We start from the raw sequence: 25,287 nt of genomic DNA on the forward strand, positions 1-25,287 counted from the left end.
AGCTTTAAAACCTTTCAAGCTCATTTGTTTCACTCTTCACTAAGTTGATGTCTTGTTATTAAGTGACTAAAATCTTTAAACATTTTATTGATTTAGACACTTAAATTTTTGGTTTAATCACTAACACACTTGACATTTTAAAACAATTTTAAGAATGTCCAATTAATTGTTCAAAACTACTAATTGAATCAAGAGTGATCTTGATTATTGTGGTTTAAGTGATAACCATATAAGAAACGTTTTTCTTATTTCTAATATCATTATAATCATGTATCTCATCTAGGATACAACAAGACAATATTCAATTCATAACATTACTTTAAGGAAATATTTTATTTATTAGAAGGCATTCATCACATTACATTAATATGATAACACAAACATTCACAATGTTTAACTTAAAAAAGGAATTAGCTCTAAACATTTAGAGACTTATTTAAGTACCTTCAAACATTTAGGCATTAATAGTGGTCTTCCATCATATGAAGCCACATAATAAGTTCTTAACACAATAAGAAAGTTTAAAGACAATCTTTAAATGCCTAAACAAACTTCCCAAGTAGTAAGCAAAAACATGGTGACCGAACCCTTCTCCACTCTTTTCTTTGCTTGTTCCTCTTCTACTTAGCTCCTCTACCTATATACAATTATACAAGTGATTAGCACTTTATATCAAATATAAATATTTAGAAGATCTAACAATTAGAATTGAAGATAAGAACATAAACCATACCTTGTGGCTTGTCCTTAAGAGTTGCACGGTATAACCTGCAATTCCTCTTCCAATGCCCCTCCTTTCCACAGTGGTGGCAAGCCCTCTTGGGCTCCATTGCCTTCTTTTTCTTCACTCCTCTTTTCGGCTTAAGAGTGGGTGACTTCTTCTCCTTCCCTTTGCCTTTGCCTTGCGGCTTAGACTTGGAAGAGGATGGCTTGTTGTAGGCTACTGCAGAAGTCCCTACAACGTTCTCTTTCATCATAGTTTTCTCAGCAGTTACTAACATGTTTAGTAACTCAGAGAGAGTACTATCCATTTTATTCATATTGTAGTTCATTACGAACTGTGAGAATGAATCAGAAAGAGAAGCCAATATAAAGTCCTGGGCCAATTCCCCGTCAAGTGGAGTACCTAGGTTCTCCAGTTGTTCAATGAATCCTATCATCTTCAGTGCATGTAGATGCACTGGAGCCCCCTTGACCATCTTGGTCTTCACAAGTTCACAGACAGTGCTAAAGCGACGGTTGCGCGTCCCTTCACCATATAACTCCGTAAGATGGAGTATTATGGAAAATGCACTGTCCATGCCCTCGTGCTGTCTCTGTAGCTCCTCATTCATGGAAGCCAACAGATAGCACTTGGCTTGTGTGTCATCCTCAATGTGCTTGTCAAACTTAGCACGTTCATCCTCAGTGGCCGAAGGGTCAAGAGGTATGTGAGGTGGAGCTTTGTCTACTACGTAAACAATCTTCTCCAATGTTAGGAGAATCTTGACATTACGATACCATGATGGGAAATTGTGCCCCTCTAGGCAATGTTTGTCGAGTATTTTCGCGAGTGTGCTTCCAACCATATCTAAATACATAAACAATAAAATAAATTAGTTTGATTGTTGATTAAGTCACACGATTCGGGTCTTTGAACCGAATGACACCACCCACCATTTTTGGCAAATTCTATATCCCTCAAGATGGAATCCGGGAGATTTCAAAGAAAGCTCCTAGCAGGTTATAGGAGGCTCACTATTACCAAGCCCACCTCACGATGATACGATGTCGGCTAGCAAAAATAATAATGAGAGGGAACACTTACCCATTCACAACAACCTCTTGTGATTACCTATCTTATTGGCCTCTAGAGAATAATGCCTCACGATGATACGATGTTGGCACCATTTCTTCTTAGTTAAGTTCTTACCCACCATGACGGTTTAGATAGGGGTCCAAGTATAACCTCACGATGATATGATGTTGGTTACACTCGTTGCCTATTTTCACCACATCAAATGTCTTTAAATAGATTCCTCCTGAGTATAAGCATGCACTTTGCACTCCCCCATGATAGGGTGAAGGCGGTGTACAAGTCATAAACGATTGGAGCCTACCATGGTGGAAGGCCACGAAAAAAAATGTTCAAAGCACTCTTACGCTTTCAACTTAATATTGTATTTGATTGAGGGATTTTAAGGTCTCATCAATTTTATTTATTTAAACACATTCAAATAAATTGTGTCCTATTATAACTACTAGTCCAAAGTTTAATGAAATTAGTAGCATACAATATCCCCACTATTCGTTTTCATAAAACAAATCAATATCAAAATATTTTTCAAAATATTGGAGATACATATAACTACTGATTGTATTCATTATAGTTTAGTAGCGTATGATACTCCCACTATTTGTTTTGAGAAAAAAACAAATCAATATCAAAAACGAATTTTTTTTTTTTTAAATATTGGAAGTAACTACTACTACTACAGTTTTTGCATTCCCTTGAAATTGGACTTTATAGTCATCTTAGGCTCTTGGATGACCATGGACTTATTGGTTAATTCAACAACGAGCCAACATTGTTGAATAAGATCTCGGGGAGGTTGTGTCAATTTAATTACGTGCTTTCAATTCAATTAAAACATTTTTGATTGAGCCATTAGAAATGAAAGACAATGATTCATTGCTAATTAGGGCGTTGGACCCATTTAATCTTTTTATCTCATGTCAAAACCCTCTTTTAAATATGTCTCCTTACCAATAGTTAAAGAAACTCTAGTCTAGTACTAGATGGAATCAACTAACTAAAAGAGATTAAGAAGTAATAAGAATTACAAACCGATTTGTACAAATTCCTACAAATTACACATACTAAGAGGGAGAGATAGATTAATGTCAAACATGATAAGGTCCAATTGAAATAGAAATTAAAACACATTCCCAAGGTTCAAACAATTTGAGTTTAGCGCCTTATTCTCGTAGCTCAATTATCGTTTAAGGCATAAGTCCATAGTCACCCATTTTCTAATTACTTAATCACATTAAATGATTAAATGGAATGCAACATAATCAATTAGATTTAGTGCATATGGGCATAATTAAATGATGAGTTTAAACATTAAACAAAATTAAAATCAAACATTTCAATTTTTAAATAGTAGGGGTGTAAATGCAAATATGAAAAAGTTAGGGGTCAAACCATAAATACTAAAAGTAAAACCAAACTTTTCATGATTACAAAAGGACCCTCAAGTGGGAAATCCATTGAGTTTGGCCGGCCAAATGAAGGGGGAGGTGGGTAGGTCTCACCCACCTTGCATTATTTCAACATAAAGAAGAAAAAGAATTCAAATTATGCTTGCACTTGATTTTGCTTTAAGGAAATTAGGGAAAAAGTTTTAAAATATCCTAAAGTAGTCTAGGATTGAAAAAACCTTTTGTAATAAATATTGATGATAAGAATATCATCCAAATCCATAAAACAATTTATGAACTTAAATAAAACTCTTTTAAAAAAAAAAACAAAACCATGAACACCAAGAACATAACCAAGAACTTCAAGAACACATTTTTCTAGCTTCAAAGTGTGTGTGTGAGGTTCAAAACAAAACACAAACACATAGCCAAAAAAAATCCCCTTTTGCCGTGCCCTCCCTATGATTCAAAACCCCAAAATTTGTTCTAAACTCACTCTTCATTCATGCATCCAAAACACCTTTTGCATACATATCTTTTTCAACTATTGATTCACAATTTTTCATCATTTGAAAAACAAAAGATAAACATACTTTGAATGAAGAACTAATATGTCTAACATAAAATTAATACCCATATGCATAAAATCCAAAAGGACACATCAAATATAAACCTTTGGCTCTGATACCACTTGAAGGGAAAATTTGAGATTTATGTGGGATTTCTATTGACTAGCATGCATATACAATTCAAGATTTATATACGAAAACAACGGAAGCATGTCATCAATTAATATCAAAGCTCTAGTCATGAAAATCCCCTTCAAGATTCATAGGTTTATTTATGATGCATCAAAAACAATTTATTGAAGAACAAAGTTTAGGAGTAGTTTTATACCTCTTGATCTAGATCTTAGACCAAGGATGGACCACCTCCAAGCTCTTTGCTCCTTGAACTCCTTGAGCCTAGCCTCCCTCCTTGCCTCCTCCACTTTGTTGAGAATGAGTGCTCCTAGGTCCTCTTCAAGTTTCCAAAATTGAAAACCTCTAAAGATCCTCACCCACTAGTGTAGTGAGAAGGATGAAGGAATGACCAAAGGGGTGATAAAATGATTAGCTAAAATCCCCTTATGGTGGCCGGCCCTTTGAGTGTTAGAGAGAGTTTTTTTTTTTTTTTTTTTTCTTTTGTTGTTTTTTTGAACACCAAGAAAAAAAACCCCCATGTTAAACTTTCATTATAAAGTTCATTTTATAACATAAAGAAACAAGTCAACAATTGACCTTCTCTCTCCCTCTCTTTGGCCGGCCTTCTTAGTGTTGTTTGGGCCTTGGGCTTTTATTATTTCAAGTCATCCAATGCTTGAATAAAAGCCCAATGGGTTTAGGCCCAATGGGCCCAATTAAACCCGAACATTTCTTTAAGCCCAAAACGATCTTTTATCGCTTTTATGATTTCTTTAGACTTTCTAAATTAATCACAACACTTAATTAATCCAATTAATTATTTCCATCATCCATTAGTTACTCACTACAAGAGTGTATTGGTGAACAATCTTTTAGGTTCTAATTAGCAAGGCAGTGAGGTGATTGGCACCAATCCAATTGATTATATTTTAATCCATCCACTTAGTGAATTAAAACTTACTTTTAATTCACCTTCTTCTTTGATGACTACATTTAATCATCTAGAAGAACTCACAAGCCATGAGTGACATCTAAACATATATCATGGCTACCCAAGCTAATGTAGAAGTTTATTCGGAGAACCTATTCAGTTGGAATTACAATGTAATTCGATCCTTCTCTAAAACAATACTCTCAATCACATCACTAGGGTATGGATATACTATGTCAAACCCCTAATGTGATTATGCTTTCTTATATGATTCAATTGAGTCGCATAGGAACGTTTTCCTTTATTACGCTCGAGACTTCGGCCGAAGATTCCCGAATCATATCTCAGAGTATTCTTCCTCTCATAACGAGGATCAGAGATTCCTTGTTGATCATTCACATGCCTACATGTTTAGATACCTTAACCCCAACAATGTCGTGGACACTCCAATTGAATGTCGTTTGACATGATCAAAGATCAAGGACCTAACCATTAGACATCTATGATGTCTCAGGTCAAAGGATTACTTACATTATTCCAACCTTCAGAGTTACTTGCTTGACATGTGAGTAGACCTCCATGCAAGTACTCTCGTTCGATTGTGTTCAGTGAACTCATTCCCTTAATGAGCACCTACATACTTGTCTTAGTGTCACTACACGAATGGGATGAGACTTTCCATCCTTCCATTTGAAGCAGACATAGTATGTACCGGTCTATGCATTGTCAGTATCCCTCCGACAATCCTATGACCAGGAACCTTTTTGGACATAATGGTTATGAGAAGAAGGTCTCTGTAGTCTAATCATCATTAGATTACTTCTTCCATCAATCCATTGTCCATGGATTCATCATTTAGGACATATTTCGTTCATTGAGATAGTCCTAATTAGTATCTTTGCCTTCCGATGTATAAGAGTCATATATACATCATTACATTGTCCTGAAAGGTTTCTTCCAAAGATTGACTTTCAGGGCATATTTCCAACACTTATACTGATCACTATTATAATAAAACTCCAAATGGTAAAGTTGCACGGTTGGCGTAGTTCTTTGTTGAGCAGCGCGGGTAAAGAGATTTTGATTAAAGCGGCTGCTCAAGCAGTGCCATTGTATACGATGAAGACATTCTTGCTACCTAAGTCTTTTTGTGGTGGCATACTGTTGGCGTAGTGTGGCGGTATCTAGGCATATTATTTGTCGTGGTGCATGATGAAGAGTGGGGGATGGTTTATGAATCCATATTTAGGGGGATAGCTAGCTGCCACAAGAACACTTCTTCAAAGTTCTTAGCTCCAGACCAGTGGGGGTACACCTAGAGCTCAAGGTGAGATCATTAATGGTGGAGGATGATGGGGCTCGGTGGAATTCAACTTTAGTTCATAGTTGGTTCTTGGAGGAGGAAGCAGATTTGATTTTGAGTATACCCTTGAGTTTATTCTATCGTGCGGATTCGTTGATTTGGATAAAGGAACCTAAGGGCTCGTTCACTACTAAGAGTGCATACTTTATGGCTCGACCGGGTCCAGGGACGAGTGGTGATGAACCTATGGGATCGGTGATTAATGGTGTACAAGATTCCTTGGAAAGCTTTATGGTGAGCTAAGGTCCCGGGGAAAGTGAAAATTTGTGTATGGCATAGGTATATGAATGCTTTGCCTTCCAAAGTAACAGACGGGCAATTATGGACGATATTTATGGTTTTTATGATAAAGAGGCAGAGACTGTTGAACATGCTCTTCTAATGTGTCCTTGAGCGGCATCAATGTGGTATGGAAGCCCATTGGGCATCCGTTATTTTCATCTAATTAAGGAAGGCATTGGTCGTTGGTTGGAGTATATGGTGCAAAATGTGGCCAAGGAAAGCTTTGACTTGCTTCTTGTTCTTGTTTGGAATATTTAGGAGGTTTGTAATGAGTTTATTTGAAATGGTGTTGAGAATTCTCCTTTGGATACCCAAATCAAGGCACAGACATGGTCGGCTAAGTTTAAAAAATGGAATGAGGGGGCACCGTATAACTCTTCGGCAAGAACAACTAAATGGCAACCGTCGGCCTATGGTTGGATAAAATGTAATTTTGATGCATCATGGGATGAGCAGGGGTCAATTGGAAGTTGTGGGTTGTGATAGGAGCATATTTATGCACCTTAGTTTAGCTTGTCTTGTGCATTTAAAGTGTTTTTCCTTAGTAAAGTAGTCTTTTAAGCTAGTTTTGTGTATTTTCAAGATTTAAGGGCAAAGTATGCAAAATGATGCATTTTGGAGCATTTTGGAGCAAAATTGGGCTTGGAATGGATAGCATATGCTTGGAGCAAAAGGAATGGACGAAATTGAAGACCTAAAGGAAGATTTGGAGTTACATCCTTTCCTAAACTAAGTAATAAAGCCTTAGGATATTTTCTGCCCAATATTTCCCACCATAACAGCACCCTACATGCATTCACTCTTCATAATTCACTCACATGCTCTCCCATCATCATTCCACACCTCCATTGCAGCCACCAACCAACCTAGCTGTCATCCACATGCTCTCCCATCATCATTCCCTCTTTAACCCATTCAGCCACATCCATGCACTCTTCATGATGGCAGCCACCAACCAACCTAGCTGTCATATTCCCTCTTTAATCATTCATCCACCTATAAATAAACATCCATTGCAGCCACAAAACAACCATTCATTCATACACACTTCACACAATCTGCCCAAAAGCCGTGCATTCCCCTTACCATCTCCCAATCTGCCCAAAAGCCGTGCACTTCCTCCTTCCATTCCCAACACTCCCCATCCCTCTAAAACACTACCCTATCATCACACATCCATTCCAGCCATCAAACCCGTGCATTCATACATATTCCAGACATCAAACCCGTGCTTAGACCTTGTACCGCAACGAAGAGGAGGAGAAGAGTGCTTAAACGTTCATACAATTCAAGTTTGAGTTGTTGGAATTTTTAGGTGCGTTCCTCTCCTTGATTTCAATGGCTAAAATTACTTATCTTTGTCTTGTACGTATGAGGAACTAAACCCCCCTTGGCTAGGGGGGGATTCGAAATACATGTTTATGTTTGCAATATGATTTGATTACTTCCAATTGCGTTTCATAAGTTGTGAATTCAATTTACTTATCTATGTGAGTTACACTGATTTGTGCGTGTTGGTTGAGAGTGCACGCTTAATTATCATGCATAAATTGGATGCTAGGATATAAGGAAATTTCACCTAATCGTTATGGAATTATATTCACAAGTAGTAAAGGTTGATGATCTCAATCGCGTTAAGTAAATTCTTGGCATAAGTTTCATGCAATCATAGTAACAAGTGCTTCGTCAATGCTTATGGTTTTCATAGAACTTAATGATTCTTGCTTGTATCTCTATGATGCAATCATGTAGGGGACTTGTGGGGAATGTTTTGGGTTGTCGTATGCAATCATCCAATTCAATAACGTTAGGAAAATCTGAGGGTTAATTAGTGCAATTCACAGTTAATCTGGGGCGTTGAGAATTCATGGTTTATTGAAAAGCAATTAGAAATCGTTTTGTGTGCAAGTGTGACATGTGTGAAGAAGAACCCTCTAGCTAGCATTTCATCCATATTTTCATCAAATTCATCTTTACAATCTGTTTGAATTACATTCTGTGCATTTTATTTAATTTCGTCAAAACCTCAATCCCCCTTCACTTTAGTGTCCAATTTAGTTAGAAAGTGTCTTAGTTTGTGTTTCTAAGTGTTTTGATTCAATTTATTACCCAAATTCGTCCAAAGTAGTCAAAGTGCTCAAAACTGCCCAGATTGTGTTTTTAAGGCAGTTTTGAGTGTTTTGGTGCTGTTTTGAGTCTTTTGATTTGTTTTAGTGTTTTAAGTGTTTAGTTTTGCATTCTTTGAGTCTAGTTTAGTGTTTTAACCTTTGTTTTACGTTTTTGAGTCAGTTTCCAAGTGATTTAGCAATCCCTCCTAATCCCCGGTTAAGAACGATCCCTACTTACATTCTTCACTACAATTGATAAAAAGAGGGTTTAATTTGTGTGCGTATAATTCTCACATCAAATTTTGGCGCCGTTGCCGGGGATTAGCAACTTTGCTAATCCCTTGGATTATTACTTCCTGTTTAGTTTTATTTTGTTTCTGTGTATATATTTTAGTTTTGTTTTGTTGATTTTAGGTACTAGAGAAGCAAGACATGGCACTTGATAATGCTTCTCTTTTGTCACAGCTCATGGAAAGGTCCCAAATGCAAAGAGTTGGTACATTTGATCATAATCAATCAAGGAATGACGTGTTTTCCAATACTTACAATTCAGATTGGAGTGATCATTCAAACTCTATGTGGTGGGAACCTCAACATATTCAACAAGAAGGATATTGGCAGCCATATGAGGAGTTCTATTCAACGTCTATGCGTCCACCACAACCTCATATACAATATGCCCAACCAAACTCAGGTTTGTCAATAGATTATAATCAAGTTCTTAATGAATTAATTTCTTTGGTGCAAGGCTCGCAAAACCAAGTCAAGGAGGCTCAACAAGGAGAATATTGGCAACCATATGAGGAGTTCTATACAACACCTATGCAGCCACCACAACCTGCCCAAACAAATTCAAGTAAGTCTTTGTATAATGATACGGTTAGTAAGTTACTCACCAATTTGTCTCAGGGGCAAAAAGATCAAAACAAAGCAATGCAAAATCAAGACAAAAGGTTGGACCACTTGGAAAAGCAAATTGGGCAGATAATGGAGTTCGTAGGACAATTTCAAGACCAAGGCAAACTCCCTATTTCAACCATTGCAAATCCGAAGGAAGGATTTGAAACTGCCAAGGAAATCGTCTTGAGAAGTAGCAAGGAGGTTGGAACAGACCCTAAACCATCAAAATCAAATTACAAGGAAGATGAAAGATTGCAATTTAAGGAAGAGGAACACACGCAACCTATGGCAAGGGTGGAAACACCTTTGTTGCAGGCACCTATTGCTCCTACGCCATCCAATTCAGGTAAGGTTGTTCCAAATTTAATTATTTCTAACCCCGTTCCACCGAATGTCCCTATTCCTTGCAGGATCATGCAATCCAAGGAAGAAGAGGGTGAGAAAGGCATCTTCGAATCCTTTCCAAAGAATCAAGAGCAAGATGTGACTGGGGAATGTCTAGAATTCATCAAAGAGGATATACTTGAGACAACAATTCGCAAAGAAATTGGATTTTATGACACAGGACAAGTCATAACTCTCAAAACACCAAATCTAGCTGAATTTTCTAGTCCTACAACTTTCGAAGGGGTGTTTATTCTTGAGTTTATGTCGGAGCACACAGGTAAACCACCTCCCCGAATTTCAATTTTGTTTTATACTAATATGTTGTTAATGATTCAGGCACCCACTCTAGAATTTAAACCATTACCGGATCATCTCAAGTATCACCCCCCCTTCAAAGATCAATTCCATGTCGTGGGTCCTAAGTGAGAAAAGAAGGTCTCGTCCGGCTGCAAGACGTAAAAGAAAGCGCTACTTGGGAGGCAACCCAATACACTGAATAAAACAAAGCATGTTCATTGATTTCCGAGAAATTACAAGTGCGAAAAAAAAAAAAAAAAAAAAAATGTATCTAACAAAGAAAGAGAAAGATGGAGCCTTCACAAAGGTTGTTTACGTGAAGCCCCACTACGTGGCAAAACTCTAGGAGCAAGAGGCATCGGAGCAAGAGGCATCGGAGTGAGAGGCATCGGAGCAAGAGGCATCGGAGCGAGAGGCATCGGAGTGGGAGGCATCGAAGATAGATCATTCGAGGCCTCAATACTTGGTGGAACGCTAGATGACGCAGGAAAAAGGTGCCTCTGGAAGAAAGCCGCAAGCCTTTGACGGTCACTTTGAATTCGACCTTGAGATTCTTGCATCTCATCAAGCTTCCTCTTCATGCCTGTCGAATAATTATTTGCAAGCATGTGCAAACTTCTATTCTCGTGCTTAAGCTGTTTGATCTCTTACTTAAGATTTTCCACCTCCGCCATCAATGATTCAACTTGACGGGATCGAGCAAGTAAGCGTTGGCCCATGTTGGAAACAGAGCCCGCACACTGAACACTGAGAGCTAGAGACTCTTGAACGGCCAACTCATCGGACCGTCCTGAAAGCAGCCTGCTATCTTTAGGAGTGAGGAGGTTCCTAGCTACTATTGTAGCTGTTGTTGCATCCGTCATCACGGAGTCTTCACCTGTAAGAGGGCCATTAGAAGATAAGAAAGACGGGCACTATACCTTACCCTGACGCGGCGCAACCGGATCACTGCTGAGACTCAAATCTAAGCAAATGTTAGATGGGTTAGCTATTTTCAAAGATGTTAAAAGAGAAGGGTTGGATGGAGTAAAATCTCAAAGGGCCGGAGACAATTTTCACGGATGGGCAATCTTCAAAGTGTGCATGTTAGAGGTGATCGATCACCTCTATAAAGGGAGAGGCGACACAACCACCTATTCAAAATTGAAGAGACACCACTCTTCAAAGCCGGATTTTCCTGCGTAAAGTTCGCCAACTCTTCAGACGCAATCCCGGCTTTTCAGATAAAGCGTGCAACTTTGTCAAAAGATCTCTGACAAAGTTGAAGACGCGTGGAGGCCGAGAATGCAGCTACACACTTTTGCCAACAAGCGTGGGTGACAAAGCCGCAATCCCGGCTTTTCAGATAACGCGTGCAACTTTGTCAAAAGATCTCTGACAAAGTTGAAGACGCGTGGAGGTCATTGCCGCATCCGCACTACTACTACTTGCCATTACAATTCCTATATACATCAACATTCATGGCAAGGCATACACCCAAAAACGCATGACTTTTCTTCTCGGCCTAGAATGTAGCTGCAACCAAACCTCTCAACATGCTCAGTTTTCTTCTTCTCTTGAGAACACCTATTCAACCATTGATGTACCCCCAAAGAAGATACCAGATGCCTGGAGTACAGATGAGGCAAGAGGAAACGGTGGATCGAAGCATGTGGAGACAAGCGCAACAAATATATGTGCTGATTCACTCGCTACTTCTTCAAAAGCAAAAGTATCTCATATCATCAAGGGCGAAAGCAAAGGTATCTCATATCATGCTCTTTCCCGGTCTTTTCCTTTGTCCTTGTTATTACTCGCATGGCAAAGTGAAAGAGAGCAATCAGCCGGCACTTGGAGTCAGTCTTCCGATCTGGAACCGACTACCTGGAATCTATTCCCTAGTTGCTTACCTAGCGTTGCTCTCGAGTAGTCATCTTCAACGGTTGATACACTTCCAGAGAAAGGACCACATCTGCTTGGAGAACAGCTAAGACGAGTGACAATGAAACATCAATCTTGTGGATAGTCAGCAAACACAACAACTGCATATGCTGAGTTATCCTCTAACCCTCTTCAATACGAATTGGAAAGATTGAACAAAGAAACAGGTCATCACCTCCACCTCGTGCTTGCCTGCCATGTGTCAGAATCCTCCAGCCCAGTTCAAGATTAGCCTGTGGAAAAACTCAAGATCAAGCCTCAATGCAATCACCAAGGAGAAGATGGAATTTACACTCCATAACCAGATTTGCGTCCCTAAACTCTTCTCTTTGTTAGATACATTCTGCCATGTTTAGTATGTTTAGTTGCTGTTTTTGTGTTTGCTTGTGTTTAGTGTGGTTTTTAAGCTTAAAACATTGAGGACAATGTTTGATTGAAGTGTGGGGGGGTAACTAAGTATGTTGAGGCAAATTCGTGGGATTTTATCACCCATAACTTCCAATGTTGTTCCTTGCTGTTTTTAAAGTGTTTTTAAGTTGATTTGGAGTGTTTTAGTATGTTTTGTTTTATAACTCCGAAAATCACATAAAAATTTGAAAAACATGTTTTGAAAAAGCCTAAAAAGAGTGTTTTGAGTCGTTTTTGTGTTTTTGTGTCTTAGGGTACCTTCCAACACAATGATGAGGATTTGGTTTTTAATTGCATGACTGTTAAAAAGAGTTATAAACATGGAGAAAAGTTTGATTTACTCTTGGTATATGCTTGGTTATGGTTATAATGTATGACTTCACATGCAATCACAAAAGAAAAATTGGTTTTTGTAACATACTTGAAGGAAGGAACTCAAACAAACGCTACAACCTTGTGAAACTTGAGCCTAAACGTTATTTGGAGAGTTAAAATATGTGCATTTGTTCTCTAAAGTCGTTGCATGATCTCATTATTCTTTGCTTGGTTACTACTTAGAAGGCGTTTCATCATATAGTTCCAAATGCTAGAACTCATGCCCATTTCATTCAAAGCATGTTATTGATTTGCATAACACATATTCAAGAAGAAGTTGTGTAGTGACCACTACCAAAGCCAAATTGCCGTGTATCCTACTTCATTATATGTTTAAGTTAACCCCATTGAGCCTTGTTAAGCTTACGTTCTTTGTTAACCCACACTATCCTCACCTAGCCTAGATTAGGACCATCCACACCCTTATTCTTGAAGCATAGCAAAGCATGATTTGAATTGAACTCCTTTTGATTAATGTATGGCAGAAAACAAGTGTGGGGGAAGTAGTTTTCATGTGAGTTAGTGTGCCATAGGCACGGGTGGAAAAAAAAAAAAAAAAAAAAAAAAAAGAATTTCGTGGAAAAAGAAAAAGAAAAGAAAAAGTTGTGAAAAGAAAGAAAAAAGAGTATGAAATAAATGAAAATAAGTTCACATGTTTGTGGTAGTTGAAGAAAGGGTCCAAAATGTTGAATATGGCCCTGAGTGTTGCTTAGATCTTCCCTTTGTGTTAAAAGTTGATTTCTGTGTTTTAAAGTGAGTTCTAAGTCTCAATTTCATTACTTCGCTTGCTATTGCTTTAAGAACCTTTGTTTTCCTTTATCCTTCCATTGTTAACCAATACCCCAAGCCCCATTACAACCCTTGACTTCTATTTTGAGTGTTGTGCATTTCAATTTGTGGAGTTTGAAGTTGGTATGAGCATATGGTGTCACTAGTTCTCGCATCTAAGTCGTAGCATTCCATTCATGAGATCATATCTAAACATGCTTATTAACTCCAGAAATTGCTTTCTTTGTGATATATATATGTGAGTGCTCGTTTTCATTAATCTTCTCACATATAACTAGATTAAGGTGTGTAGTTAGAAAATCTGAGTGAAAATTGAGTGCATATCTTGTAAGGAATTGAGCAAATTCTCTAAGGCATGTTACTACATTCAAAACATCGTTTTAAGTGGTTATTTGTGAACTAGTAAGTAGTGACTATGATTAAGCATGAGCTCGAGTGTAAAGATGGCTAAAATATGTGGGAATAATGATTTTTAACATGTCATGTGCATTGGAAATCCCTAAGACGATTGTTGGCAGGTTTAGGTTGTGTTTTACTTGTTTAGTGTCGTTTTGTTTGTTTGTTATCGTTTTGTTTTGCTCGAGGACTAGCAAAAGCTAAGTGTGGGGGAATTTGATAGGAGCATATTTATGCACCTTAGTTTAGCTTGTCTTGTGCATTTAAAGTGTTTTTCCTTAGTAAAGTAGTCTTTTAAGCTAGTTTTATGTATTTTCAGGATTTAAGGGCAAAGTATGCAAAAGGATGCATTTTGGAGCAAAATTGGGCTTGGAATGGATAGCATATGCTTGGAGCAAAAGGAATGGACGAAATTGAAGACCTAAAGGAGGATTTGGAGTTACATCCTTTCCTAAACTAAGTAATAAAGCCTTAGGATATTTTCTGCCCAATATTTCCCACCATAGCAGCTCCCTACATGCATTCACTCTTCATAATTCACTCACATGCTCTCCCATCATCATTCCACACCTCCATTGCAGCCACCAACCAACCTAGCTGTCACCCACATGCTCTCCCATCATCATTCCCTCTTTAACCCATTCAGCCACATCCATGCACTCTTCATGATGGCAGCCACCAACCAACCTAGCTGTCATATTCCCTCTTTAATCATTCATCCACCTATAAATAAACATCCATTGCAGCCACAAAACAACCATTCATTCATACACACTTCACAGAATCTGCCCAAAAGCCGTGCATTCCCCCTACCATCTCCCAATCTGCCCAAAAGCCGTGCACTTCCTCCTTCCATTCCCAACACTCCCCATCCCTCTAAAACACTACCCTATCATCACACATGCATTCCAGCCATCAAACCCGTGCATTCATACACATTCTAGCCATCAAACCCGTGCTTAGACCTTGTACCGTAACGAAGAGGAGGAGAAGAGTGCTTAAACGTTCATACAATTCAAGTTTGAGTTGTTGGAATTTTTAGGTGCTTTCCTCTCCTTGATTTCAATGGTTAAAATTACTTATCTTTGTCTTGTACGTATGAGGAACTAAACCCCCCTTGGCTAGGGGGGGATTCGAAATACATGTTTATGTTTGCAATATGATTTGATTACTTCCAATTGCGTTTCATAAGTTGTGAATTCAATTTACTTATCTATGTGAGTTACATTGATTTGTGCGTGTTGGTTGAGAGTGCACGCTTAATTATCATGCATAAATTGGATGCTAGGATATAAGGAAATTTCACCTAATCATTATGGAATTATATTCACAAGTAGTAAAGGTTGATGATCTCAATCGCGTTAAGTAAATTCTTGGCATAAGTTTCACGCAATCATAGTAACAAGTGCTTCGTCAATGCTTATAGTTTTCATAGAACTTAATGATTCTTGCTTGTATCTCTATTATGCAATCATGTAGGGGACTTGTGGGGAATGTTTTGGGTTGTCGTATGCAATCATCCAATTCAATAACGTTAGGAAAATCTGAGGGTTAATTAGTGCAATTCACGGTTAATCTGGGGCGTTGAGAATTCATGGTTTATTGAAATGCAATTAGAAATCGTTTTGTGTGCAAGTGTGACATGTGTGGAGAAGAACCCTCTAGCTAGCATTTCATCCATATTTTCATCAAATTCATCTTTACAATCTGTTTGAATTACATTCTGTGCATTTTATTTAATTTCGTCAAAACCTCAATCCCCCTTCACTTTAGTGTCCAATTTAGTTAGAAAGTGTCTTAGTTTGTGTTTCTAAGTGTTTTGATTCAATTTATTACCCAAATTCATCCAAAGTAGTCAAAGTGCTCAAAACTGCCCAGATTGTGTTTTTAAGGCAGTTTTGAGTGTTTTGGTGCTGTTTTGAGTCTTTTGATTTGTTTTAGTGTTTTAAGTGTTTAGTTTTGCATTCTTTGAGTCTAGTTTAGTGTTTTAACCTTTGTTTTACGTTTTTGAGTCAGTTTCCAAGTGATTTAGCAGTCCCTCCTAATCCCCGGTTAAGAACGATCCCTACTTACATTCTTCACTACAATTGATAAAAAGAGGGTTTAATTTGTGTGCGTATAATTCTCACATCAGGTTGGTAGTGAAAAGCTCGGAGGGCAGGTTTCTGGTAGCACAAGTGAGCAGAGTGGTGGCCGTGAGATCGGCGCTTCATGCAAAGGCAGCAGATACTAGGGCAACAGCTTTATTCTTGCGCAGATGGGTCACGGAGCAGGTTCAGGTAGAAGGGGATGCATTGTTGGTGATTTCTGCCATTCAAAATGCATGTGCAGCATTTAGTGGTCATTATGGTTATATGTTCGACAATGTGAGGCGGCTTCTGCAGGACTTTAAATAATGGAAAATCACCTTTGGTCAAAGAGAGACGAATAAGGTGGCTCATCGCCTTGCGAGGTTTAGTCTTACTGTTGATCACTTGGTTTCTTGGTTTGAAGAACCTCCTGATGTAATTTCTCATTTATTATTAGAGGATAGTACTAGTAGTTAATTTGGTACGGGAAGCTCTTTTTCCCTTCGATCAGGTTGAAAGCCCGGCAAGGTTTTTATCGAGGCCCATTGTAATCACCCTATCCTCAGTTTGTACGTATTTCAATCTTCAATGAATATCGTAGTCTTCTTTAAAAAATAAAACTCCAGAAGTCCCTTACAAAAAAACCCTTCCATTACAGTTTCATCCTATTCCCTGTGATCGAAGTAATCACAATTATAAGGATCATAACATTATATGTATACGAAACTGACAGAGTTGGAAATACCGAAGGAGATGGAGATACTTGGAATAAGTATGACATGCTACAGCTCGTACAGCCGAATCTATACGTTCAGCTTGGTACCATCGCCGCATTAGTGTCATGAGTTGGAATCTTTTTGGTTTTCGGATAGGTTAATGATTTTCTTAATTAACTCGTAGTTTAAGTTTGTACTAAATTAAACTTCCCAATCCCAAGATTCCATGAAGGAAAAAACATAGCATGACCGAATGCAATCCTCTTGACGGAGGAGATTAACCTTAATTATGATTCTTAAGGATTGAGGTCGATTTACCTCAATCATCTGTTTTGTTTTTTTTTTTAACACACAATATTATCTACATTAAGAAGAGGTGGTGGGTTAAATCTCACAATAGGCTAGCAATAATGTGATTCAAATTTACCTTTGACGAGAATCAAATCTAACCTTACTTACAAGTTAAAAAGAATGCTACTAAATCGTAGTACTAAATCACAATTATCTATTAATCTGCAATTAACTTGCGCTCCTAGAAAACCTACTTTTAATAGCAGTAGTAAATAGCCTTTTAAAAAATGCTATGAAATTCTCCTTTATAACATTGAATAGCATAAGAAATATTTATTACAGCATTTTCAAGAGGCACCAAAATTAAAAAGTAAAAATAAATGAAATAAATGTGGAGAACTGTTATTAACATTCTTAAAATCTCATTTTACACCCTACACAGCTGTATTTTTCTTTTTAAGTATAGAATATTTGAAGTGTAAAATAAAATTTTTAGAATGTCAATAACAATTTTCTAAACATGCTGAATTAATAAATTAAATTGACAAAAATATATCACGGGGAATTGCTAGCCAAACTTGCTAGGGCAAGACACGTTGCAATTTCATTTATTCTCAAAACAAGTTGGACCCACATAATTAAAAAACTAAAAAATACTAAAAGTGATCATGAAAAATTCAACCTGGCAAAAACTTGAATAGATGCTAGGATCCACTTATTAAAAAAAATAAAAATATTTAGAAATTGGCATGGAAATCACCAAACGTCCACTCCACTATCTCATCAGTCATCATGCTTTATTTTTCATTTTACCCCTTTAACTTCGATAACCATCAGTCTTATCTTCATTCACTCACCAAAAATTGGAGCTCATACTGCACCAAAAAGAAAAATTGCAGCAAAAGGGAAATTAGAACGTCCACTCTTTACCAAACATCCACCTCTTTACAAAACAAAATTAGAAACTCCCAACTTAAATACCCCTCAGTCCTATTCATAATTTCCTTCATTACCAAAAATTACATCTCATACTTTTCTTTTTTATTTTTTCCGTTATGTTAAATTTCACTTTTCCTTAAGGATTGAGCTCCTCATGTCAAACATTCTCAACGTTAATTACATGGGCAAAAGTATCCTATTAATTCCACCATTTCTTTGAAGACGAGACAGTAGCATTTTATTCAATAACATAAGAAAGCATACAATTATCATGGAGGGCACCCGGAGTACATCTGGAGGCTTCTCTGACCAACAGTAAGAAACATTGGAAACTGAGGCCAACTTGGCCAGTCTATGCGCCATAGAATTGGTAGAAGGACGGTCATGACAAACTCGAGATTCATTAAAGCGCCGTAAATGAGTTTTAATGTCATCAATTAGCAACTTATTGGAAGTCGAACCACTATGCAAGCTGCCTATGGCTAGAACAACCAATAAAGCATCAAACTCCAAGGTGATGCACTACCAGTTTTTCTGGGCAGCCAGCTCGAGACCTTCGAGAGCGACTAGGATCTCCACCGTGTGGGGGTTGGTCATGTGAGGTATCTTGTGAATGAAACTCCAGCATAGCTACCGGCATCTCCACCATTTCTAAATTAAATAGTACCCGGCGAAAGTATCTAACAATTCATAATCTCTTCAACATGTCAAAGTTTTAATAGTACATGATCAAAAGCATCCATCAATTAAATATCTCTGTACTTCTATCCTCTCATGGATTCGTCACCTGAAAATTACAACAAGAACAATCATTAGACATACAATGACGTATTTAAAAATTATTAGGTGGGTGGGCTAAGCTAAAATTATTACTATGAAATCAATTTTTAAATCCTATGTTGCCTACATAAAGTTATATAATAGTAAAAACTTGAATGTAGTAATTTGAAGCAAGAATTTTATGTTGTTTTCTAGGTTTCTAGCCTTCAAAGCTTTCAAGTGAATAAAATAAGGAACCATTTGTGATATGGAAGTTTTAATTTATTACTATTAAATATAAAATTGGTTAAAGTGATGAGTTTATTTAACATCTATTAGCTCTTATTATTCTTAAAAATAGGCTTACTAATAAAAAATTTCATTTCTTATGTGAAATATGAAAATTAAAAATCATAAACTAACCTAAAAATTAATATTTTTAAGCTTGAAGAGCCAAACTCTCCCTATGCTATAGCCTAGGGGAGCCTTGTACTTGGCTCCGCCCTTGTAGACATACTAATTTTTCATATTAATTATTACTATAAATAATTATAAGATAAAATACAATAAAAGTACCTTTCAAAAAAATGTGAACTCTCTCCCACCTGGATTGTAAGTGTTGGAAAACAAGTTGTTCCTTAATTGGTTATGGCCTTGGTAACCCCAAGCATTGACACTATCCCAACCACCAATCTCAATTAATTGAATATATTGATTAGTTTGATATCCTTGCCTGTAGGACATATCAAATGTAGCCACACTTCGCATTGTGAACCTTTCGATATATTGCGACATAAGAGAAGTAAGATTTGCCATTTCAGCTTGCAGATTAGCAATTGCCATGTCTTGCTTCTCTAGTACCTGAAATCAAAGAAATAAAACTAAATCAAATATCAAAAGTAAAATAAACAAAAAACAAAGTGATTAGCAATTTTACTAATCCCCAGCAACGGCGCCAAAATTTGATGTGGTAGAAACTAACACAGAAATTAAACCCTATGAATTATGCAATCGTAGTATGAGTAAGTAGGGATTCATTATATTTCGGGGATTAGAAGGGATGCTAATAAACACAAATTAAACTTATAAAACTGAAAACTAAGTTAAACTAACAACAAAACAATGAATGGGGGGATTTTGGACGAATTTAATTAAAACAAAAGTAAAGTGCAGCAAGTAAATTAAGTTGTGAATGAAATATGAATCAAAAGATAGCTAAAGGATTCTTCTCCACACATGAAACATATGCATACAAATCGATTTCCAGTTATTCTTCCTATAAACCATGAATGACAATGCCCCAAATTAACTGTGAACAGCACTAATTAATTCTCAGATTTTTCTAAGTTCATTGAGTTGGACTTAGCGACGCAACCAAATTATTCTTCTCAAATTCCCTAACTATCAAAAGCATGATGGAGAAACATCTCGAAGATCATTAAGTTCTGTGAAAATCATAAGCATTGACAAAGCATTCGTAACTATGAAAAGCATGATACTCCTGCCAAAAATTTACTTAATTCAATCATGATTATTGACTTTTACTACTTATAAATATAAGTTCATAACGATTAGGTGAAATTCCCTTATATTCTGGCATCAAATCCCTGCATGCAAACTAAGTATGCATCCTTAATAGACATACAAGAATAAGTTATCTATAAAGCAGATAAGTCAATCGCGTTCATGTCTTACGAAACAATAACTAGATGTAATCAATTTATATAAAACATATGATCATGGCTTCGGATTCACCTCTAACTAAAAAGAATCTTAGTTACACATGTTCATGACAACTGAAAAGCAATCTAAAATAAATATTGAAACTTAAAACAAAGATAGAAAGAACTATTAAAACTCCAGCAACTTCAATTAATGAATGGTAGGCACGGCACACTTCCACCCCCCCTCTTATTTGCAGCAATAATGTGTATATATAGGGTAAAGGCACAGTTGAATCCCAGAAGAAAAAGGATTAGGTTGCTTGAATTATTTTAGGACTCTAAAAATCAGGTAGAAAGTGTTAGAATGTGATTAGGATTCCTCCTTGAAGTTGGAGATAAGATAAGATAAGATAGGATAGGATAAGATAAGATAGGATAAGATAATGTTCCTCCCCAATTAGGATTCCTCTTTCTTGTGTAATTCCTTGCCTTCCAAGCCTCAACTTTAATTTCTCCAGATTTCAGCACATGTCTAGCACCATTTAAACACCAAAAACGTTCAGCCCATATGCTACCCACGCATGCTATTCAATCCAAGTCCAAAACTGCTCGAAATTGCTCCATTTAGCTATTTATCGTCATCTTTACCAACTAGACCTACAATAATACGAAAATAACATAAATTACCAAAACAAATGGAAATTAACGAAGTAAATGCAAAGAAATAAGATAAGAAAGTTGCATAAATATGCTCCTATCAACATCATTATTCATGTCAAAACATTTTCCATGTTTCATGAACATCACCTATCACCTTTTGTTTTAAAACTTGCAAAAAGGTGTCTCACCCACACTTCCTCTACCAAAACTGGACACCCTATTAAAGTAGGGTACTTTTGGGGCTTTTATGCAATCACATAACATTTTTTCTTTTTCTTTTTCTTTTTTTTGTATTTGCACTTTGACCCAAAAGTTTACGTTTTTAGGCAAATGCCTAAAATCACTAAAGGACAAATTGCTTTGCTTCTTTAATGAAGTTTTTTGTGTTCGTTGAAATTTTTGAGTTCTAGTTTTAATTACATGAAGTAGTGGACTTTTATGTTTTTACAAAGTGACCCCAAAAGTTTATGTTTTGCAATATAGAATAAAAGTTGAGGTTATTGCATTAATACCAAAATTAGGTTGAGAACAAAATAGTTGTCTCTTTAAATGAGAATTGGATTTTCATTTCATTTAGCTCCATTTAAATCAATTCTATGGATACAAAAACCACATGAAGTTGTGGCATTCTAGTTTAATTAGTTAAAGTGTTAATTAATTAAAGAAATGGTGATTGTGAACCTAAGCCTACGATAATTGAGCTATGTGATTGGCAGTCTCTCAAATTTGTTTGAACCATGGGAACGTGTAAATAAGATTTTGGTTGTAATTTGATTTGCTCAAATGTTGAAAAAGTGCATAAGCTCTTCTTTACTTTAAAGTACTCCTTTCTTGTTTTATTTGATATGCATGAAATTGGAGTAGTTGGGTCCAACGTCCAATAGGAAAACCACGCCTTAATGGGATTAAACGCCTCGCTAAAATCAATCACCATCCCTATACTAAGATCCAACACTAGGCTGGTGTTGGATCAACTCGATGGTTCATAGTCATCCTTAATGTGATTAAACACGTAAGTAAAATCAATCACCATCCCTAGACTGAGATCCAACACTAGGCTCGTGTTGGATCAAATCAAAGGTTCATAGTCGTCCTAAGGCCCTAAGGTAACTATATAGTCCATCAATGAATGGAAAGATTATGTTAGTAGTACCATGTACTCTTGCTTTAAAAATCATTTTACAAGCAAAGTGGGAGTATCATATGCTACTAAATCAATCACATGGACCAATAGTTGTGATATGACCAAATTGTTTTAATGTGATTAAAATGCATGCTTAGATGTGATGAGACCTAAAAATGCTTAACCAAACCGTTATTAAGTTGACAAGTGTGAGAGTGCTTTGAACACTCTTTTGTGGCTTTCCACCGTGGTAGACTCCAATTGATTGTGACTTATGCACCGTCTTCCCCTGATTCTGGGGAATACAAAGTATATGCTTACACTCAGGAGGGGTTCTATATACATACATGATGTTGTGACAGTAGACAATGAGTATAGCCAATATGATACGCTTCTGAGGCTATTCTTGAACCTCTACACGAACTAGCATGGTGGGAATAACTTAACTAAGTGCAATTGTGCCAATATGATATTCTTCGGAGGCATCATTCTCTAGAGGCCAAATAAGATGGGTACTTACATGAGATGTAAATGAGTAAGCATATTCTCTCATTATTATTAAAGCTAGCCATATATGATATTCTTCTAAGGTGGGCATCGTAATAGTGAGCCTCCCATACCCTACTAAGAGTTTCCTCCAAAACTCTCAAATTCATTTGAGGGATATCAAATTTGTCGAAATAGTGGGTGATGCTATTTGATTTAAAGACCCAGATCAAATGGCTTAAAATCAATCAATTTATATTTGTTACGTATTTGTTTACTGATATATTTACAAACGCTATCCAAAACTTGACAAAATAAAAAGCCGAAAGCTTAAGTTTCCGTACTTAGTACCACAATCCCACAGATTTTCTTGATTGGATTGTATATGTACCTAAGTAGTCTCATCCTCACAATCTTCCTATTAATATGTATCATTGGAAGAACATGTTAGATAAGTCTATCATAAAGAGGACAACACAAACAACAAGTGCTTATTCCTTGGTTGTATGAACAAAGGAACTTGAGAAGATTAGCTCAAAGACATAGATACTCTAAATGTCATAATTCTTCACTTACAAATCATTGTATGAAGAAATAAGAATTGCTTTGAACAACCCTTAGTTAACACGTTTAGTGTTGTTTCTTTGTTAAATGAACAAGGAACTTGAGAAGTAAGCACAAAGGCATGGACATTTTATGTGCCATGATTCTTCACTTACAAATTGTTGTATGAAGAAATAAGAGTTACCTTGAACAACTCTTGAAAGTTTGTAACCTTGTTTAGAACATGATGGTTGTTTGACAAAAATAGTCCATCAATGTGGACTTATGATGATTTTGAATCATTGAGTGTTGAAGTGTTTAACCACTTCACATGAGGGAAACTAGGCTAGGACTTCATCTTTATGTTGCTACCCCAAATGTATCACTAAGTTTATTGTAAACTATATAGTGAACAATAACTACACGCCCTCCAAATCGTTTGATGTGTACAACACAATTGAAATAAGTTTCAAGAGAGACAGTGGGAGTTTAGGACCATGACTATTGTAGTCATAGGAGAAGTCAAATGAAGAAGGCAAAATAACTCCAAGGGAACACACTTTCTTTATGAAAGGATGGACATTGGAAGGAGTATTTGCAAGAGATGTCTTGCAAGTGCTAAGAACAAACCATTCGAAGGTGTTGTAAATTGTTCTTGAATAGTTCAAAACAGTTGGTTCTTCTGCTTGAATGCTTGATTCTGTATTAATAACTATGTTTTACAATCATTGTAAAAGTGTGACTAATAAGAAGTAGAAGATTAATGAGAGAAGAGAAAGTATTTCACACTCGAAATGAGAATAAAGATGTAGAAACAGACAGTACTTACTTCCTCATATGAACTATCAAAGAAATTGGAAAAACAAAGGTTGTCTTTACATTCCAATTTTGAATAAGGAACTTAATTCCGTCACTATAATTTTAAGTGATGGATGAATTTTTTTGTTTGACAAAACATTGTGCTTTATTAATAAATGATTGGATTATTGTAATCTGATTAACTGTCTCTAAGTTGTAGAGGTGATGTGGTAGTGTTAACTATTTAGAATATAACGATGCTTAAAACCCAAAAGGTTACAAGGTAGTGACTAACCCTACTGAGTTGTGACACCTCTAAAACATAAATTACAAGTTAGTCGTAGATGGATGCTTTGGATCGTTAGATCTAGATCAAATGCCTTCTTGTTAAACTTGTATGGAGCCAAAATGTTCCAATCTTTATTCTTTTGGAAAGAATAAAGAGTCACAAAGTTATTGAGGTTAATTCACTTAGATGTTAGTGGCACTTGTCCACAACATAATACTACTCATGTTGTATAACATTCACTGAAAATCACTCCCGATTGGACTATTATGTATTTTGAATAAACACAGGTCCAAAAACTTAGCAAAAGGTTTTAAAGAATTCAAGAATGTAAGTTGATGAGTAAGACATCTACAATATTTACCTTCTTCGATTTGATCAAAGGGAATGAACGCTTTAGAAGAGTTTCCTTGAAAAGTGTCAAGGAAAATAGTATCGTAAGATAATGGATTTCTCTGTGGGGAAAAGAACGATCTCTAGTAAGATGTGGTTCGTTAAATATTATCAAATTACCCGTATAGGATATACACTTTTAAGACAATATGATTGTCAATTAGAATGTCTTCCAAAATGTTTCATAACTCTATATGATGTAGTTGGAAAGAAAGACAAATCTTAATCAAGTTAAGATTTGGGGTTGTCATGCATATGTCAATTGACTTAATGCATGTTTGCTAAATGGGCAATGTTTGTATGAGCATTATCTTGTTGGATATAATGTCTCTAAACCAACTAACAAATATTGTTTGTTGGATAGTTCATTGTAATCCTACAATAAGATTTGCCTAAGATAAAGCAAATGAACCAGAGATAGATAGAACTCAAAGAATGGGTTCTTTAATAGACAAGATGATACTCAACAAATGTAACAACCTAGTTCCTACACCATGAGCTCCAAGATAGTTTAGAATGATCTATAAACCATCTCAGT

The 25,287-nt window shown here is 36.5% G+C and overlaps 1 protein-coding gene across 1 annotated transcript; it reads right to left on the bottom strand.

Annotated features, from left to right (window-relative positions):
- Nucleotides 1–695: 695 nt before the first annotated feature.
- On the bottom strand, nucleotides 696–1,031 carry LOC125472207. The gene has a single exon (XM_048573383.1). It carries the CDS (start codon nucleotides 1,029–1,031, stop codon nucleotides 696–698), a length of 336 nt encoding a protein of 111 aa, XP_048429340.1.
- Between the last annotated feature and the right edge of the window lie 24,256 nt (nucleotides 1,032–25,287).

This window comes from the organism of the source record quoted next, unplaced genomic scaffold (genome assembly GCF_019419815.1).
Source record: "Pyrus x bretschneideri cultivar Hongxiangsu unplaced genomic scaffold, Pyrus_bretschneideri_v1 Contig67, whole genome shotgun sequence".
Lineage (NCBI taxonomy): Eukaryota > Viridiplantae > Streptophyta > Magnoliopsida > Rosales > Rosaceae > Pyrus > Pyrus x bretschneideri.

Bases quoted from the DNA above. Each gene is read 5' to 3' on its own strand.
- LOC125472207 (XM_048573383.1), bottom strand. From the start codon at position 1,031: ATGGATAGTACTCTCTCTGAGTTACTAAACATGTTAGTAACTGCTGAG.